Raw genomic sequence first — 21,177 nt, forward strand, 5'->3', positions numbered from 1 at the left:
TGAAGAAAAGGAGAAAGGAAAATGGCTAAAAGAAGACACATGCTCAAGGGAAAGCTGTTTTGATTAGTTTTCCAGGTAGGAAAAAATTAACCATGTTTGAAAGTTCAAAAAAAAAAAAAAAAAAGAAGGGAGCAGGGGAAGAGCAGGAACATAGAGTTAAATGAGAAGGTTCCTGAGAAGGGAGAAGTAATAAAAATATAAAACAGCTTGGGCTTCCCTGGTGGCGCAGTGGTTGAGAGTCCGCCTGCCAATGCAGGGGACACGGGTTCGTGCCCCGGTCCGGGAAGATCCCATATGCCGCGGAGTGGCTGGGCCCATGGGCCATGGCCGCTGGGCCTGCGCATCCGGAGCCTGTGCTCCACAATGGGAGAGGCTGCAGCAGTGAGAGGTCCGCGTACCGCAAAAAAAAAACAAGAAACAAAACAAAAAAAACCCCAGCTTATACTAAGTGAGCCATGATAGTGTGCCCAGTCCCTACACTAAGCACTTTACATGTCTTAACACATGTAAATCAACTCATTCCATTTAATGCATTCCTATGGAGCAGGGTTGATGCCTCAGTCAGGGAGAGGGTAGTAACCTGTTAGTAACTTGTGCAAGTTAAACCGCTGCAAACTACAGGGCTGGGGCTTGAGTCCCAGGCAGTTTGCCTTCAGAAACCACATTTATCCACTCAGCTACTGTCTCCCAACACAAGACAGGGGCGAGGGAGAGAAAGAGGGAAAAGCCACTATTCTCCCTCGAGATAACGGAGAAGATAAAAGGCATCAGTGGGGCAGAGATGTTTATGTGTTTGGGCTCAGATGGGACAGAGGTGTGAGAAAAGTTCAGGTGGATTCTGTAAGTTGTAAGCATTTCTTCCACAGTCAAGACACAGTCTAATGGTGCTGTGTCCAGATATATGTACATGCTCATGACTAGATTATTGAAAACTATATTCTCCTTTTTTCTTAAATTCAAACACTATTTGGATAAAAATTCCAATGTAAAAAATGCAGTCAATTTGTATATTCTTTTCATAAGAGAAGTCTCAGAGGTTATACAAAATGATTAAGAGAAATATCATAAGCAAGGACAAAAAGAGAATAGAACAAAAAATCCGTATTTGTAAACATATAATGAAAGGACTTTAGTTATTTCCTCACTATAGAAAAAGCTCTTATGATTCATTCATCCATCTATTCAATTTATTGGGTACCACTTGTGCCAGGCACCAGGCATTGTTCTAGGCCCTGGGATTTCAGCAGTGAACAAAACAGATAAAAACTATCCTGGTGGAATACATATCCTAATTGAAAGAAAGAGGCATTAACTAAAAATAAATAACTTCTATAGCAATGTGAGTACTAAGGAAAAAATAAAGCTGAAAAGTGGATGGAAGCACAAAGTGGGAAAAGGGGAACTGGCATTTTAAATAAGCTGGTCAGAGCATTACTAAGAAGATAACACTTGAGCAATTCCCACAGGAGGTGGTGGAGGGGCACCCAATGTACACTGGAGGGATCAATGCTCCAGGCAGCGGGAACAGTCCAGGGGAAGGTGAGGTGGAAATGTGCCTACTGTTCACAAGCCATTGCAAGGAGCTCCAGTGAGGCTGGAAGAGCATGAAGAAGGGGAGAACACTAGAAGATGAAGGTAAAGATAGAAATGGTGGGCTGGAATACTCAGTCCTCTCGGCTACTGCAGGACAGATGGGGAAACATTAGTGGAATCTGAACGGGAGTGTCATAATCTGAATATTTTAAAAGAATCACTCTGGCTGCTCTAGAGAACAAACAGCAGGGGGTACCCAGGGCAGAATCGGGGAGAACTGCGAGGGGGGTGCCGGCTCTCTTCCCTCTGCCCCTCCAGGTCTCCTCTCCACCGTTCCCCACCCTGCTCTTTGCCCACGACGCTGACCAGTGTGAACTCATGGGCAGCCGGGCACGCTGGCTCCCACTTGGATTCAGCCAGTGGGGAGCACGCACAGAGATGAAAGGGAGGAAGGAGAGTGAGGCCAGGGTTTTATTCCCGTGTTCTTTCCAGTCACCTTGGGCTGGCTACTGTCCTCTGACAAAAGCCACAGTTCCCTCACGTGGCTCGCCCCACTGCCTGGATTCTGGTAACTGCTCCCTTCCCTTTCTCCCTTCAGGCTTAGAGGCCAAATTTTAACTAGTGCCCACTTACTTTGTAAATAGTCCCCTTACTAAAAGCTCCTCAAACTATCCCAATTTAAGTGTGCCATCTCTTTCCTTTACTAATTCAGGAGCCCAGGGCAACAGTCCAGGTGAAAGACAATTGTGGCTTGAACTAGGATGTTAGCAACAGAAGGACAAAGAAGCAGTTAGACTATGACTTGCTGAGATTTTATGTCAAGCATGACTCCAAATTTTGGCCTAACTAACCAAAAGGATGGAGTGCCATCAACTGAGATTCATTTTTTTTAATCCACTAATCAACAGAAAATATGTGCAAATATATTAAAAGTGGCTCAGAGGAAAAGGAATACTATGGCTTACAGACAAATGCAAAGGTGATTAGTCTTACTGTTAATTAAAGGAATACAAATTAATATAATATAAAATAATATAATAATATATTACATATATGAATTATACATATATAATACATAGAATAATGATATGATATATAATATAAAATTGACAAAGATAAAAAATATGGTGATAAATGGTATTGGCATGGATGTCAGAAAACACTGGAGGAGTGTAAACTTCTGTGAAAAATAATTTGCAATTTCTATCAAAACAATACATATACTTTTTTTTCATTGAAGTATAGCTGATTTACAATGTTGTGCCAATCTCTACTATACAGCAAAGTGACTCAGTTCTACACATGTAGACATTCCTTTTTTTATATTCTTTCCCATTATGGTTTATCACAGGATAACGAATACAGTTCCCTGTGTTATACAGTAGGGCCTTGTTGTTTATACATCCTATATATAACAGTTTACACCTGCTAATCCCACACTCCCAGTCCTTCCCTCCCCCAGCCCCCTCGGCAACCACAAGTCTGTTCTCTATGTCTATGAGTCTGTTTCTGTTTTGTAGATAGGTTCATTTGTGCCATATTTTAAATTCCACCTAAAAGTGACATCATATGGTGTTGGTCTTTCTCCTTCTGACTCACTTCACTTAGTATCATAATCTCTAGTTGCATCCATGTTGCTGCAATGTTATTATTTCATTCTTTTTCATGGCTGAGTAGTATTCCATTGCATATATGTACCACATCTTCTTTATCCATTCATCTGTTGATGGACATTTAGGTTGTTTCCATGTTTTGGCTATTGAGAATAGTACTGCTATGCACGTGGGGGGTTGTATCTTTTTGAATTAAAGTTTTGTCCAGGTATATGCCCAGGAGTGGGATTGCTGGATCATATGGTAATTCAATTTTTAGTTTTCTGAGGAACCTCCACACTGCTGTCCATAGTGGCTGCACCAACTTACATTCCCACCATCAGTGTAGGAGGTTTCCCTTTTCTCCACAGCCTCTCCACCATTTGTTATTTGTAGACTTTTTAATGATGGCCAATCTGACCAGTGTGAGGTGGTACCTCATTGCAGTTTTGATTTGCATTTCTCTAATAATTAGTAATATTGAGCATCTTTTCATGTGCCCACTGGCCATCTGTATATCTTCTCTGGAGAAATGTCTATTAAGGTCTTCTGTCCATTTTTCAATTGGGTTGTTTTTATTGTTGTTGTTGAGCTGTATGAGCCGTTTGTATATTTTGGAGATTAGGCCCTTGTCGTCACATCATTTGCAAATATTCTCTCCCATTCCGTAGGTTGTCTTTTTGTTTTTTTTATGGTTTCCTTTGCTATGCAAAAGCTTGTAAGTTTGATTACGTCCCATTTGTTTATTTTTGTTTTTATCTATATTGCCTTGGGAGACTGACCTAAGAAAACACTGGTACCATTTACGTAAGAGAATGTTTTGCCTATGCTCTCTTCTAGGGGTTTTATGGTGTCATGTCTTATGTTTAAGTCTTTAAGCCATTTTGAGTTTATTTTTGTGCATGGTTTGAGGGTGTGTTTTAGCTTCATTGATTTACATGCAGCTGTCCAACTTTCTCAGCACGACTTGCTGAAGAGACTGTCTTTTTCCCATTTTACATTCTTGCCACCTTTGTCGAAGATTAATTGACTGTAGGTGTGTGGGTTTATTTCTGGGCTCTCTATTCTGTTCCATTGATCCATGTCTGTTTTTGTACCAATACCACACTGTTTTGATTACTGTAGCTTTGTAGTATTAAAACAATACATATACTTTGATCTAAAAATCCTGCTAGGACTTTATCATACATATTCACACACTTGCACAAATACCTGTGTATAAGATTTTCACTATAGCAGTGTTTAAAATTACAAAAAAACAGAAACAATCTAAATGTCCATCAACAGGAAATATGAGTTAAATAATTTAGGCTATATATACTATAAAACAGAATACTATCAGTGGTTTTCAAAGAATGAGGTAAATCTATATATGTCTACGAGAGATTATATTGGGCAGGGAGGGGCGGGGGGCTCAGTCAGGTAGCTAATAGTAATATTTAGTATATTCCTATTTGTGAGTTGTTTTTTTTTAAGGATATACAGATATATAGGAATAAGAAAATTCTAGGAAGATCAAAGAAACTATTTAAAGTGATTGCCTCTAAGCAGGCTAATGTGAGCAAGTCCTATTTTTTCACTGTCTACCCTCTTGAACTGTCTGAAATTTTTTCAATAAAAATAATACTAAAGCCAAATTTCAAAAAAGACCAGTAATAAATTATCTGGCACTGCACAAAACCTGTGGTGTTGAATACAGAAATATATCTGAACAGTTCAACATTTTTTTATTAGTGTTCACATGTTGTTAGAAGATATAAATGCCCTGACCCATAATATCCTGAATCCCAGGTATATTTCTCCATTTGTGGTAAAACTGAGCCTATTTACATACTCTTGGGGTTTTCCAAATGCCAGTCATATATGGAAAAAACAACAAAGTTTAATGTAGATAGTTTCAAATGGAAAAAAGCAAACATGTGACCCAATCCCTATGAAGAACTGCCTTAACGACACTCATTTTGGTACTGGTCATGATATCAAATGTAACAGTCCACAACATGATTTCTGTTTCACTGGTATTATAATTCCCAGAATGAATATGTTTTAGAACCAGCAGGAAATAACAATATGGAAAAAAATATTAATTTTCTTCAGGCTTATCTTAAAATATTTTGTCAAAGCCAGCAAATCAAAACTGGTAAAAAATTTTGCAGAACTATTGTACCAGAAGAATGTCACACTATTTCTTTGAGGAGTCTCTAAATTTTCACATATGTGGATAAATATATCAATACAAATGTATACAGGATTATGTATATTTTATTTTACTGATGTAAATGTAAAACTTATTTCTTATTTGTCATCTTCCTTTTGCTATTTTCCTCCTTACCACCACAATCTGACACTTGAATTTGTCTCTGTTAGATAAAAATTTAATGTTATCAGAACCATAGCATATTATTTTCCCAATAAATTTTGGATAAGAATTTGTTTTTTAAGTCAACCAAATCTACTTGAATACAAAATATTCCTCAACTGGTTTTGACAGCACAACCCAAGACTTTAGATTATTTCACGATTAAGGAGTCAGTGAGTCAATTTTGCTGACAAGAGAAAGGACAAAAGCCTTTCTCAGAAGAGGTGCAAAAACATTTTAACAGATTTTCCCCAGACTTCTGCAGATTGACATTATCAGGGAAGTTGAAGACATCCAAAGCAGTGTGGAAACACAATATATTTTTAAGGCTTTTATATGCCACAAAACTGTACAAAAAAATCATATAATAAGTCATTTGTCTTTATATAACTTTCTCTGGGGATCTGAAGTGCTTATACATATTATTTCACTAAATTGTTACATTTAAGCTAAAGCAAGTACTTTCAAAAATTAAATCATATTTTGAAACATATCAAATGGGGAGGGACTTCCCTGGTGGTGCAGTGGTTAACAATCTGCCTGCCAATGCAGGGGACACGGGTTCGAGCCCTGGTCTGGGAAGATACCACATGCTGCGGAGCGACTAAGCCCGTGCGCCACAACTACTGAGCCTGTGCTCTAGAGCCCGTGAGCCACAACTACTGAGCCCACGTGCCACAACTACTGAAGCCCACAAGCCTAGAGCCTGTGCTCCACAACAAGAGAAGCCACTGCAATGAGAAGCCCGTGCACCGCACCACAACGAAGACCCAACACAGCCAAAAATAAATAAATAAATAAGTTTATTAAAAAAATAAAATTCTATTCAAATGGGGAAAGGCAAAGGTAGGCGGAAAATATCAAATAAAAGAAATTAAGAAAAGGGACCACGGCATCAACATTTACCTGTCGCATCAAATTCAATTGGTTGGCACCCACGGTGAGAAGACCAGTCACACTTGAGGACTTGCCCCCCTTCCACGATCCCAGGCTGGGTAGTGTTTGCTTTGGGAGCTCCCACCAGAAGAAACATCCTGCTAAAATACAAAAGGCAAGACAAAGACTTTAAGTGGCAAAAGCATAAATAATATCTTATGACTTAGGAAGAGCAATCATTCTCTTGATTTTATCCACAAATATTCTTTAAAAACCACTCACTGAGAGCATAATCCACCTTCATTATTCACTTGGTGCTCTTTTACATACATACATTATTCAATATAGTTTACTCATCCTAGTAACACATTATAAGGCAACTTCAGGGTTATATGTCATTTAAAAATTTATGCTGGCCAAACTGTACACTTTGAATAGGTACAGTTTATTATATGTCAATTATAGCTCAATTAATTTGTTTAAAATATATGCTGGCTAGAGACACGGACATTTGTCTTGATTTTTGTTTTTTTTGTGTGTGATTTTCTGTACACTTTCCATATCCTGAATAATGAACAAAAAAAATAAATGATTCTAAATAAATAGTTCTAAAGTATGGTAATTTTAAATATTATCATTTTTCCATTGGGAAAACTTACCTTGTTTTAAAACTACATACTTCAATTTTTTTTTTAATAGTGACTAACGAATGTCTTTTTTCACTGGATTAATCTAATCAATTCCTGGTCAAAGAATAGAAGCACTATTCAATTTCTTAACAGGATAAAATTAGCAAAAGACAAAATAATCAGGAGTCAGATTTTTAAGTAAAAGAGATCTTTTCTTTAGTTGTTTCTATTCATTCAGGAAAAAAATATGGATTGAGTGTCTCCTCTACTAAGGCACAGCTATGGGCACTAGAGAAACGAGGATGAATAAGACAATCTTGGTTCCTGCTCTCAGTGGAGCTTACATTCCCTTTGGGAAGAAATCCAGAAACTTGCCAAGAAAATTAGTCACTGTTACAAGTGCTACGAAAGAACCAACAATTGGCTGAGAGGTATTATTTGGGAACAAGGAGAGGAGACCTTCTTTAGATTAAGGGAAGTTACCTCTAAGGAATGGAGGGGAGACACTTCCTTTGGATAAAGGGATGTCTAAGGAAGTTATCTTTAAAGAACAGGGAGAAGAGACCTCTTTCAGATAAAGCAGCAAAGGGATTTACCTCTAAGTAAATTGAGATGTATGGGATTAGAAGAAGGTCGCCAAGGAGTGTCTGTGTGTTGGGAGTGAGGGGCTAAGTGAGTGGGATGGAGAGGTGGATGGGAGGGCCCCAGGCAGAGGTACAAAGACTCAAGGCGGGAAAGAGCTTAGTCTCCAAGAGTTACAAGGAAAGAGGTGTGGCTAAAGGAGAGCAAGCTGGGAATGGCACAAGATAAAACTGCGGAGCTTGGCAAGAGCTAAATCACACAAGGTCCTTTAGCCAGGTAAAACTTTTGGATTTTATCATAAGGTCCACGTGAAGTTTCTGAATGTTTTTTAAAGCAAGGGAATGATCTAATAAAGAAAATGAAATGTGGCACCTTATGGGGAAAGTATTAAGGGGGAGGGGGGGCAAAAATGGAACAAGAAAAGCGAGAGACTTTGAGCACCTGAGGGAGGAGGTGACGGTAAACTAGGCTGGGAGGACAGATGGAGAAGGAGACGCACGGGCAGATTTGGGAAATATCTGGAGTAGAATGAACGGGAACAGCTGGAGGCTTGAATGTGGTAGAAAGGGAAGATTAGAATAAAGCACGTCACCTAGGTTTCTTTCTGGAGTGCAGGGATGGGAGAACCACTTCCTGTGCTAGAAAAGCCCAGAGAGTAGGGAAGCAGAAGGCAGACTAAGTACTTACAGGAAAACCAAGAGTTCAGTTCCTAACATGTTAGCTTGAAACACCTGTGAGACACCTAATTGGTGGTCTGTTGCTCTGAGGAGAGTTCTGCCCTTAGAGATAACGTGTTGAGAATGTCAACTTGGAACGGATGGGTTCACACAGGGAGAGGCTTCAGAGAGAAGTGGAAAGAGAGGAAGCAACAACATTTAAGTCAGAGAAAGAGGATAGAGTAAAAGAGGCTGAGAAGAAGCTAACTGAAATATAGGAGAAGAAAACAGGATACAGATAGACAAAGAAGGCCCTCAATAAATGCTGTCACCATTATCATTTCATTTCCTTGTTAAACACTAAGCCACTTACATTCTTCTGGCAAAGAAAATACTCATAATTGCTTTTCACTTTTTTGTGAAGTTATGAACAAACCTACATCTTAAATATGGAATGCTTTCATTTTAACTTTTATTTATCAATTTCATTTCTTCTGGATGTATCTGCTAAATCATATTTAGACCAGTCAAAAGATGGCTGCATGAAATGCTGGAACCCCGTTTTCGTACACTTATCTTAAAACTCCATACTCAAGATAAAGACAAAACTCCCAACCAAACCACACCCTGTTTAATAAAGCTTTATGCAGTCATAGTTGGCATCAGTAAAACACCAATGCTGGCTCTTTCTCCTCATAGCCAACTTAGTTTTCATTCAGCAAGAAATATTATAAAGCTGACTAAGATAGCCCTCAGCCCCCATGAATAAGAGAGCAGCTAAGTATCATTATGCCCTCCTTTTCTACAGCAGAGCTGGTTAACAGCTAAATTATACACACACACACATATATGAAATTTACCTTTTTCAACAGGTCAAAAATTTGGCCACAAAATCACAAAACTGCCCCTCCCCATCTGGATTAAATGATGTTTTAGTACATGATAGGCAAAAAAAAATATTTCAGATAAGTATACTTTTCAGGTCTACATCTGAAGAGGCATAGGCTCATTCCTGCAATAGCCCTAATAAGGGTAATACGAGCACAGGTATGTGTATGATTTTCATATTGTGGATAATGGCCAGTTCCAGGAGATCAGGACAGGAGCTGATTCTCAGAATTTGCCTAGAAAACTACAAGCAAACTCATTTCTGGACTGTCCTCACATGGCACACTACAGAATCTTTAATACTTTTTTATCAAAGCACTTCTTCCTACCTTATGATAAACTGCTTCCTTGAATGGAGGGGACCCTCAGTCATCTTTGTGCTGCCACATAACAAGCACTCAAGAAAAGCTTTTTAAATTGACAACTGAGTAGCAAGTAAATTTGATAGTTATAATTCTCAATCAGAACAGCCATACATAAAAAGCCATCTCCACTATCACCAACCCCTGTAGAATGCAGAAATCATCCTCTAATAAACATCTGATTATTTAAATTATCCTTAAAATAATTTCTTTCTGTAACGTTTCTCTTCTTAATTTTGGATTTCAGATACTTTCTTTACTTGGCACTCAAGACAGAGAGGGCTGGAAAGTTATTAGGGGACACAGACTTCAGCAAAGACAGAAAAAAGGGCGTCGAGGAGAGTTCTGAATGGAAACTGCACTCACTATTGGCAGCACAGAGCTCTAGTTCCTTGGATAGGATCAGGAACAAGACTGCTGCTTTTCATCAGACCATTTGCACATTATAGGCATGAAATGATGGTAATTAGATGTACTAATATGGGTGTTCATCAAGTTTTCCTAAGCATACCTTCATGTGCAGTCTTGCACATTGGTGAAATGCCACAGAAATGGTAGAATAATATAAAAGGAATGTGTGAGCATTCTCAGTTTCTAAGTGCTAGGTTAATGAGGGGAAAAAGCTGAGAAATAAAGTTCTTTGTGCAAAGTGTCAACATGATATTTAAGCTCCTTTTAAGAGTGTTATAGAAAGTTTTAAAAGAGAAAAATGGAGAGATAAAGACAGTAAGACTGCCTCAGACAAATGTTAAGTCCTAAGAGGGAGGTGTGGAGAGAAAAATTAAGTATTTGTAGAGATTAAAGGGTACCGAATGGTGAAAGATGCTATATGAGAAAATTAAGGACTATAAAAGCAACACATATTACAGAAAACAAAAGCCTGTTAATGTGTCGGGAGGGTGAATTTTATGTCTTGTGTCTTTCTGCCACAATAACAAAAAACAGCCTGTTAATGAAACGCCTTACAAAAATATTAAATCATTACGACTTGAAGTTCATCTAGGAATGTCTAATGAATGTCTACAACAGCTTAATTAAAGTAAAAGAAGTGACAGACCAGAAAAAATTTCGCAATATAAGCAGCATTGTCTAATGGGCAGTTTGGGGCTAAAGGTTCCAGTCACCATATAAATCAACTGAGAAAGTCACTTTAAATCTCTGAGCCTCAGTTTCCTGTTCTATTGAATGGAAATAACAATGCCCACTATAATTACTTAAAAAAGAAAATTTCTGAATGTGGATAGTTTAGATAAAAGTAAACTTAGAAAATGTGAACGCATCATAAAAATACAAGATGATGACAGCAGAACTAAAAACAATAAAATACTCCTTAATGAAGTAGGAATAAAAGTTAAAATCTGTTTTCAAGGGCCATTAATTAACCCAAACGCAAGCTCTCAAGAGAGAAAAAAAAAAAAGGATAGGTAATAGTTGGCTTGCAACATTTCCTGACAATGGTGGAGAGTTGGGGAAGATACACAGAGTTAGCTGAGGCTGACAGAGATTTCTCTGGTAAGCAGCAAAAATCTGAAGCTGAGCAACTTAGTTTCATATGCTTGCAACTTCCTCCTGACAGAATCCATCTCCCTTCCAAAAAGTTTGCCCAAGAACAGTATCAGGATCCCCATCCTCACCATTCTTTTTATTATTTATTTATTTATTTTTGCGGTACTAGGGCCTCTCACTGCTGTGGCCTCTCCCGTTGCGGAGCACAGGCTCCGGACGCGCAGGCTCAGCGGCCATGGCTCACGGGCCCAGCCACTCCGCGGCATGTGGGATCTTCCCGGACCGGGGCACGAACCCGTGTCCCCTGCATCGGCAGGCGGACTCTCAACCACTGCGCCACCAGGGAAGCCCTTCACCATTCTTTTTAAATGACTCGAATCATTTTCATTAAATGACTTTAAAATTAAGGTTTACATATATGAGCAAGCCATTAATATCATGCCAAGAAATTCTGAAAGATAAAGAGTAGCAATGTGTGTTTGGGGGAAGAGGGGTAAGAGAATAAGAAAGAGGGAGGGAGGGAAAGTGGGGGAGAAGGGAGAGAGGGAGGGACAGAACGATGGAGGGAGGAGAGGTAGCGGAGCAAGGGCAAGGGAGGGAGAAGGAGAGAAGAAAGGGGAGGTAGTAACGGAGAGGGGGAGGAAGGGGAAGAGGATGGGAGAGACAAGAGGATTCGAGAAGCCAACCAGGAGGATGCCCTTCGGATGCACTTTCAATCCAAAGTGTACTTTAAGGGCAGCTGCTTCAGGGAACATGACCTTGACTACCAAGGAGAGACAACCAGCCAAACAATGACAAGTACATTTTTTAAACTCTCCAAATGAACTAAGTTATTTGGCTGCTTTCAGCACTGACTTTTCCAAGATAAAGCATGGTTAATATATTTTGGCTGACTCTGGCTGACCAGTGAGGCTTCACCAAAAGGAACTTCTGAAAAATTATCATATACGTATATATAAAGAAACGTGTTACTGAATGTTACTTAAGAGCTATAATTCCAGTCTCATTTACCTTTCACTAAAAAAAAAAAAAAAAGCTACAGTCAACATTTATGTGATGTAAAACAGATGCATTAACTATAAATCCTATACATTTTCCCTTCTCTTCTATAATATCCTATAAACCTTGGGCCTTCAGCAGGAGAAATCAACATAGGATTTGCCTTCTAAGTATATAATGATGATAGAATCTATGCACATATATTATTTATGATAAGAAAAAAGAACCAGGGGCTTCCCTGGTGGCGCAGTGGTTAAGAATCCGCATCCCAATGCAGGGGACACAGGTTCGAGCCCTGGTCCCTGGTCCGGGAAGAACCCACATGCCACGGAGCAACTAAGCCTGTGCGCCACAACTACTGAGCCTGCGCTCTAGAGCCTGCGAGCCACAACTACTGAGCCCACGAGCCACAACTACTGAAGCCCGTGCGCCTTGACCCTGTGCTGCACAACAAGAGAAGCCACCACAATGAGAAGCCCGGCACCGCAACTAAGAGAAGCCCCCGCTCTCCACAACTTGAGAAAGCCCGCGCGTAGCAAAGAAGACCCAACGCAGGCAAAAATAAATAAATAAATTTTTTAAAAAAAGAAAGAAGAACCAATATAGCCAGAGCCACAGTAAAATAAGCTGGTGTCGCTTTGTAAAGGGTTGTGAAGATGGTTACAAAGGTGAAGAGAGAAACAGGACATAAGCTTTTAAAAGTAGATGCAGACTGGGACAGACTGAAAGGGGCCTTCATTCAGTTTAAGCAGTTTGGACTTTATCTCTGGACATGAGAACATTTTCGAGGAAATTTTAGCAGCAGAATACCAGGATCAAAAGATGCTTCAGAAAGATAAAACTATTAGAAACATGTAAGACGTTTTGCAGGTCTGAGAGCTAAATGATGGGCAGAGGGGTGATGACCTGAGTGCCACAGACCACGCTTGTAACGACTGGCCAAACTACAAGTGGAAAGCAGAGGTGGATGCAAGAAACATTAACAAGGGCTTCCCTGGCGGCACAGTGGTTAAGAATTTGCCTGCCAGTGCAGGGGACACAGGTTCGAGCCCTGGTCCGGAAGATCCCACATGCCGCAGATCAACTAAGCCCGTGCGCCACAACTACTGAGCCTGCCCTCTAGAGCCCACGAGCCACAACTACTGAAGCCTGCAATGAGAAGCCCGCGCACCGCAAGGAAGAGTAGCCCCCGCTCGCTGCAACTAGAGAAAGCCGCACCCAGCAACAAAGCCCCAATGCAGCCAAAAATAAATAATAAATAAATTAATAATAATAAAAAAAAGAAACATTAACAAGGAAGAATTTCTAGGATCTTCTGCCTGGTGACTAATCACTGACTAATATTAGGGGTGTCCAGTAGGAGAGACAAAGAAAAATAGAAAATGAGAGGGAGGAATATGAAATTATTTGCAGGGCGACAGAGAAAATGATGGTACCATTAATAGAAACAGAGGTACAACTGACATCACTTGGTGAAAAAGAGTTCACTTTTTGTAAAATTCTTTCTACTCAAGAAGAAATGATCCACAGGCTGTTGAATATAAAGTTAGAGCTCTGCTTTTAGATCGAAGATGAAGCCAGGGCAGCAGTATGGTTTTAAAAGCTCTCCAAGTGTTGCAAATAGGAAGTTAGGATTGAGAACCATTGTATGTTCTGTGGGACCTTCTGCGACCAGGGCACACTCACCCACACCTTGTCTTTGGGGTCATAGGACATGAAGTAACTGTAAATAAGGCTCCAACAGTGTTTAACAGGGGAAAAAGCAAGTCTTGTAATCCGGTGTTGCTCACTATAGCATTATTTTAAAATAAATATATATGTAAAATGAGAACTGTATAACATATCTTAAAAGTAAGAAAATTATTCATTTTCTTCTTAAAATTTTAAAATTTGAATACAAAAAATTAAACGTAATTTGAATTTCATTTCCTCTGCGTTTTGTTCCCATCTTTTCCCTTACCCCACACCATCCCACTCAAACAGCTAAAGGCTGCAAACTCTTCCGGCTTCAGTTTCCTGTTCTGTAAGAGTGAATTTATCTGCTTCCCTATTTCCCCTGGTGGTCTATGGTGTAGAGTAAAATGAGATATCACAAGTAAAAGTGCTTTGTAAATTATAAAATAGGTCAAGCAATGTAAGATATCATTATTATAACTAAGCCTAGGGTGTAATTTTTAATTTCTCCAATTATTCTCCACAAGAAAAACATGCCTTTACTTCTTGGCCTGTATACAGTATTTAAATTTTACGTTAAGTTTGGCAATATAGTCACCATAAATTAATTCATACAGGAAAAATAATAGGAAGTGCTAATGTTTTATTTTTCACAATTTTTTTCCTTTTTTAAGTATAGCTAATTTACAGTGTTGTGTTAGTTTCTGGTGTACAGCAAAGTGATTCAGTTATACACACATATTCATATAATATATATGTTCTTTTTCATATTCTTTTCCATTATAGTTTATTACAGGATATTGAATATAGTTTCCTGTGCTATACAGTAAATCCTTGTCGTTTATTTATTTTATATATAGTAGTTTGTATCTTCTAATCTCCAAATCCTAATTTATCCTCCCCCACCTTTCCTCTTTGGTAACCATAAGTTTGTTTTCTATATTTTTCAAATCATAATTTTTGTGACTTTTCACTTCAAACCTAAGACTCATTCCTGGAGGAATTTTATTGTGGAGTCACCTTAATGTTTTTGCTTAGTACTTTCTTTTTCCTTCTTTTTAATTAACATTGATTCATTAGTTTTCACAACAATATGGAGATAATTCAATAACAATTTTCTGCAACAAGAAACAAGAAAAATGAGACAGAAAACAGTTCTATAGCTTGCCAGAGGTATTTAGACACCTATAGAAACCGGAAGCAGCAGGAGACCTCATTACCCTTGCTTCCTCATTAATACTAGCACTCTTCCTTCAGAAGAAAGGAAACTTTAATTAGCACTTTTCTATTATGTGAATTTTTTTTCCCTTTAGAAGTTTATTATCACACCAAATAACAACAATAAATGCAGCTGGTAATATTGTAAATGGCATCCTCATGCACCCTGGATTCCAATGCGTGTTAACTTTAAAAGTACCCTTTTACAAAATTAAGCATAAGTTTGCATTAATCTTTGTTAAACCTGAAAAGCTCAGAAGTAGAAACCTTTGTTTACATATATTTTGGGGTTTTTTAATCTCAAAGTTGATTTATATTTTTTATCTTAGGCTATACCTAGACCTCACTAGTCTATCAGTAACAAAGTCACTGAAGAAAGTTTCAAAATGTTATATGAAACCAAACCAAGTTCAATTTTACCTTACCATTAAAGGCCCACGTGGGAGGTCATGTAAACAAACCTGTGAGGTCATAGTATATTCAACAACTACAATGACTAATCACAAATTAGCCATCCAGCCTCGCAACCAAAAATAGGAAATATGCTAACAGTTCAGTATTACTGCATTTTCCATAGTAAAAACACTTAAAGTTTATCATTTTGTCATGTGTCTTTACACGACAGAACTCAGAGGGTTGCCACCGAATCAAGAGCAACATTTGCAAACCACTCCATCAATTTGTAAGTATTTAAGTGCTAACTCTGGCTACTCTAAGTACCAACTCTTGACAAAAGACAATATATATTTTCAAAATTATTAGAATTTCTGTAGAAATTAAATCCAAAACAGCACCCTTGGAAGCAACTAAAATCCTCTGCACTATAAAAGCATACATCCTGACGAATGTTGTAAGAGTCATGGAAAAATATTTAGATCATCCTCAAATTAGGCATGTAGGAATAGGAAAAATAGTACTAAAAAGTAATGACCATTACAATTATCCTCCCTCTCCCCCCAAAAAAACCATACTTTAAAGTATAGAAAAAAATTAAGAACAAAAATACGTTGTTACAATTTCTAAGAGCTTAGAAAGAACTCTAAGAACAGTTCTCCCTCTTGGAAACAAGATTTAAACATCAGAAGACATCCAGGGAACACATTAAATCAGTATTTCTAACGCTAAAAAAGGGGGTGGTGTGGTGAGAATGACGTCAGCGTTCGGTAAGGTCAGAGACAACTTTTAATCCAATAATGACAATAACTCTGTTCCAAATCCTGTGCAACGCGAAACGCTGGCAATTTGAAACATAACTGAATTCTTAAATACTACAGTATTCAAATGACCTTTAGTGAGTGAAAACTCAGCAAACATGCTTGTTCTTTCTGAACAATGACCTAAATAATGAATCACTATAAAAAGAACAGATGACACATCCAATTCATCTGTTCACCCTCAAATGTGCAAAGGTTTGACAGTCTCAGAGATAAGACACAATGAATTTACTACGACAGAATGGTCATTTTAGTCATCAGAATGTCTGGAAAAGGAGATGAGGAGAAACAGAATCAGACCGAGAGGAGTAAAGAATTGGGAAGGGCTTGTTTAGGAAGAGCGAAAAACACGGGTGTTTAAGTCTGTGAAGCCAAAAAACAAAAAGACTCCAGGGAAGGCTAACTAGTACGGGAGAAAAAGAAGTTCGGAAATTAAATTGACCAAGTCCCGGACACCGGCAAAGGCGGCGCGGTGTCCAGCCATACCAGCCTTTGTTGATTTCCGACTTTCCCCTAATTTCAAGCACAGGTCTGCTTCAAAGCGCTCCCTCTGAGGAGAGGAGAAGGGGGAACTGGGTGGTGGGAGGTGCGCGGGTTCACCTCCCCCAAGCATTTCATCCACCCAGAACCTAAATCGCCCAGTGCGGGGAGGGAGGGTTAGAGGAAACGGATAGAAAGGCGCCGGGATCTCTTGCAGAGATCTCTCCCTGTGGGAAATCGCAGGGTGGGTGCGCGCGATGGGGGAGGGGGCCGACTCCCCTTCCAAGTGCGGCCACTTACGAAGACGTGCTGGGTACGAAGAAATCGACCGCGAAGCCGAAGTAACTTCCCTCGGGGCCAGAGTACTCCGCAGGACTGTCCACATCTAGATTGAAGGCGCCGCAAAGAGGCAGCAGGAATCCGGGGAGAAGGAGAAGGAGGCGGCGGGGGCGAAGGCGCAGCCGCCGCCGCGGCAGGGAAGCCATCGCCGAAGTGCGCGCGGGGCGCCGAGCCCGGAGACGCGGCCACCCCGCCCGGAGCGCACGGTGCCCGCGGCCCGCCGCCTGCGCGCGCCGAAACTTGCCAGCTGCTCGCTTCCCGGCGAGTCCCGGACAGCGCCGGGGGAAGCAGGAGGGCTGAGCTCCCGAGCGGCCGCCCGGGAAGTGGGGCGCAGGGCGCGCGGGGCGGGGATAGCAGCGCGGGCGGCCCCTCGCCTCCCTCTCGCTCGGCCGCTCACCGCCGCGCCTCGGGCTCGGGACTGCTGGTCTGGGCGCCGCACCCCCAGCCAGAGCGCTGCCGCGGCCAGTGGGAGGAGGCAGAGCAGGAGGAGGAACCGCCCCGGAGGCTGAGCCAACGCGCAGGAGGAAGTGGGGGAAGAGAGTCGGCCTCGGCCTGGGACAAGTCGAGCGCACTTCCGCGCGCGCTGTCGTCTCCTGTCCCGAGAACAGAGCTCCTGTACCGAGGCCTCAGACGCTCAGAGCCCTCTGGGAGCACTCCTGGACTAGGGCCTCAGACCCAGGACCGGGAGGAGGGAGGTGGCGGGGTGGGGGGAGATGCTTAAGCGTCCCAACCCGCCCGCGTCCAACAGAGCGCCAAGGGCACCCGAATGCCGCCGGCAACTCCTGTGCGACTTTTATTTAAAAGTGAGGAAAGCTTTATCCGTTTCTCGTGTTTCTGCTACTTAAAAGCCTCGCAGGCACTCACAACCGAAACTCTATAATTATGGTCGTTTTCCTCCCCACTCGAGCCCACACGCAAACACTGAACTTAATTATAAACTTTCAGAATGCTAGCACAGCCTCTTCCAGGCAAGTTGTATTAAAGCTGAACTTCAGCCGTCCACGAAAGGATGGGCAAGGCAAAGAATCAGCAGAAATCGTTTTAAATCACATCAGATTAGTCGAAACCTTATTCCTAGTTTATTAGGGGAAGTCGCATGATTCGGATAACTAACTGGTTGATTTAGGACATTTGGGTAGAAATACGATTTTAGAGTTGGAAGAAGGAATATGCACCTTGGGGTCCCTTGGGGCTTGCTTGCTGCTGGTGTTTTCCATCCAGGCCCCCGCCAGCGGGACTGAGGAAGGAACCTTGACCTTCTCCTTTATATTCACAAGTCCTAGGACCTTGCCAGGCAGACAGTAAGCAATCATTAAAATGTTGAATGAATGAATGAATGGAGATGAAATGATGAGTAAACTTTGCCCAGAGAAGTGACTTCCCCATATTCTGTATCACGTGCTAAAGAATTTGGTGAACAGTATAAATAGCACTTTTTGGATCTTAAAAACTTACAAGTATTAGAACAGTAATTTCGAATGTAACTATTAACACTCAATTACAATGCACATTAATTGAGTTTAATCCTGTGAAGGGATATGTATGTAAATTGAAGTCTGTAATTTGAATATATAGTACTTCATTGCATCATATATTTTGACTTTTAAATGTGACTAAAAGATATGCAGCAAAACCTCAGGCATGTTTTACAAGATATGGTCCAGCACTTGCCTAAAGGAAATTACCATGTGAGACAGGCAATCCTACACAAATACTTACACATAAATACAAATGTACCTTTCTCCTCACCATGTTCTGTGGTACACAGAGAGGCCACAGGTATGTACACACAAACCCAAAGGGTCATTTATGCCTTAAAAGCCTGAGAACCAATCCCCTTGGAAATCCACCCAGATAGGGAGGGCAGAAGAGTGTTTGAACGCTGACTGGACCCAGTAAGCTCTCTCACTCCTCAACATCTGATCCAGGACAGAGGTCCAACAGACCAGAGGTGTGGAGGGAAGAAATGAGAAAACCAGGAAAAGGAAAAAGCCAAAGCCATGGCAACATGCATGTGCCCCCTGAAACTTGAGTGAATGAGGACCACATTTCTATGAGGAGACTGTGAACCAGGATAAGCCAGTATCTTAAGGCACCCAGGGTTGTAAATGCAGGCATTTTTGTAACAGAGTAGTCAGGCTTGAGCGGTCATCTATCCAGCACCTTGCAAATTGAGGGAGTTTATTACAGTACATATCAATTCAGCCAGCGCTTATTCAGAATCCACAATGTGCTGGGTACTGTATGTATAGGAGAGGGAAAGAGTGTATTTTATGCTACAGATGAAAACCTATGCCCCTCCCCCATTCCCATGGCACTCTTTAAACTACATTATAACAATTTTCCAATTTAAGACAACTATATAATATATTGACATTAAGTATAATCACTTTTTTACAGAGAAAATAAAATAGTAAATAGTAAAAGGATTTTGACTTTGAATTTTACCCCCTACTGCTTTATCCTATGATTAAAATCTTGATTCTACTGATTTCTATAAATTCAAATGCCTGAGTTCAATTAGTTTTGTGACCCTAGGCAAATGACTCCAATCATTATGTGCCTCAGTTTTCTTATCAAAGGAGCTCAGTCCAGTTACCATAAAATAATTTAAGAGGAATTTCAAATTTTTATTTTTCAGCTGACATCAAGGAGGATTCAGTTCATAATCCACAGAAACCTTTTTGAAATCCCCTTTTTCCACTCTCCATTTCTCTACAGCCCTTAATCCACTAAACCCAAGAGACCCTACAGTGTTTGTTGCATTGCTTTTTTGTCCAACTCTCGCTTGCCTCTCCTCTCCCAGCTATTTATTAGGGAGATTTACTTGGCCACATCACCCCCAGTACTGCCTTTCTTTTTTTTTTTTTTTTTTTTTTTTTTTTTTTTTTTTTTTGCGGTACACGGGCCTCTCACTGTCGCGGCCTCTCCCATTGCGGGGCACAGGCTCCGGACGCGCAGGCCCAGCGGCCATGGCTCACGGGCCCAGCCGCTCCGCGGCATGTGGGATCCTCCCGGACCGGGGCACGAACCCGTATCCCCTGCATCGGCAGGCGGACTCTCAACCGCTGCGCCACCAGGGAAGCCCCTGCCTTTCTTTTTTATATTTATTTTTATTGAGATAACATTGGTTTATTACATTATATAACTTTCATGGGTACAGCATTATATTTCTACTTCTATGTACCCTACAGAGAGCTGCCTTTTCCTCTCTGTATCACAAAAGATCCCCGCCAGCCCTTGGGTGTGTGGAAGAGAAGAGAAGGAAGGCAGAAAACTTGTCTCCTTTCTGGGCTTTGTTTCCTAATCTGCTCCTTCAATGTTAGGGTTGTCCTGGTGTCTGTGTTTGATTCACTGCATTTCTCATCCGACACATCCCCAGCATGATCTTACTCACAGTCATGCCCTTACCACTCCCCACCTCACAAAGTACTTTTAGCCATATTAAATCAATTACATATTAAATTAATTATTTACGGTGTCCCCAGAATGCCATCTTTGTTCACAGGTCTCTACCTTCCTAGAAAACATTAGCCCTCCTCCTCAATCAGCCTTCATCCTTCTGCCACATACAAACCTACACAATGCCCTCTACCTGGCTATTTCTTACTCTCCTTTCAAGATGTGTATCAGGCATCATCATGTCCTCTAGGAAGCCTTCTATCAGGAACCATGCCTTTTGCTTTTGTATCCTCTGAGCTCAACACTGAGCACAGCAATGGAATTAATTCCATTGTTCAGAGACAATAATAACTAACATTTTTATTAAGTATATTCATTATGTACTGGGAACTGTGCTAAGTATTTTGTGTATATATTAAGTCATTTGTTAGGTAGTTTCTATTAATATGCTCAATTTAAAGACGAAGAAACTGATTCTCTACTAGATCGAATAATTTTTCCAAGGTCACAAAGGTAGTGTGGCAGAGGCAGATTTGGAATGCATGATGGTCAGACTCCAAGCTCACACCCATTAGCACTAAGTTGCCTCTTACGGTATAAAGATACATAATATAACAATACAAGGATAACAAAGATAAAAGAGTAATATATTCAAAGTGATCTGAAAGTTTACTTAAATTATCTTTACCCTTAATCCATGCTGTAGCATGTTTACCAATAAAATATTTTAATCAAACTTTATTATTGGTTGTATTCATCACTAACTTGGCAAGGTTTGTCTAAGAAGAAATTATAAAAGAGTAACTGAACAATGGTAGTAAAGACTAGAAATCGTCTTAACCTACTAAAGTTTTATTATGAAGAAAAT

General features: G+C 40.4%; 1 protein-coding gene across 3 annotated transcripts in view; it reads right to left on the reverse strand.

Annotated features, from left to right (window-relative positions):
* ITGAV (integrin subunit alpha V) overlaps positions 1–17,321 on the reverse strand; it is an 86,871-nt gene extending 69,550 nt beyond the window's left edge. The window contains exons 1-2 of one of the 3 annotated variants that reach the window (XM_019931553.3): positions 16,869–17,321; positions 6,391–6,521 (exon numbers count right to left, since the gene is read on the reverse strand). In XM_019931553.3, coding sequence (XP_019787112.1) covers positions 6,391–6,521; positions 16,869–17,053 — 316 coding nt within the window. In that variant the 5' untranslated portion in view covers positions 17,054–17,321. The remainder of the gene's footprint in view (positions 1–6,390; positions 6,522–16,868) is intronic. The other 2 variants (XM_019931552.3, XM_004317274.4) reach the window with 2 other exon arrangements.
* Between the last annotated feature and the right edge of the window lie 3,856 nt (positions 17,322–21,177).

This window comes from Tursiops truncatus, chromosome 7 (genome assembly GCF_011762595.2).
Source record: "Tursiops truncatus isolate mTurTru1 chromosome 7, mTurTru1.mat.Y, whole genome shotgun sequence".
Lineage (NCBI taxonomy): Eukaryota > Metazoa > Chordata > Mammalia > Artiodactyla > Delphinidae > Tursiops > Tursiops truncatus.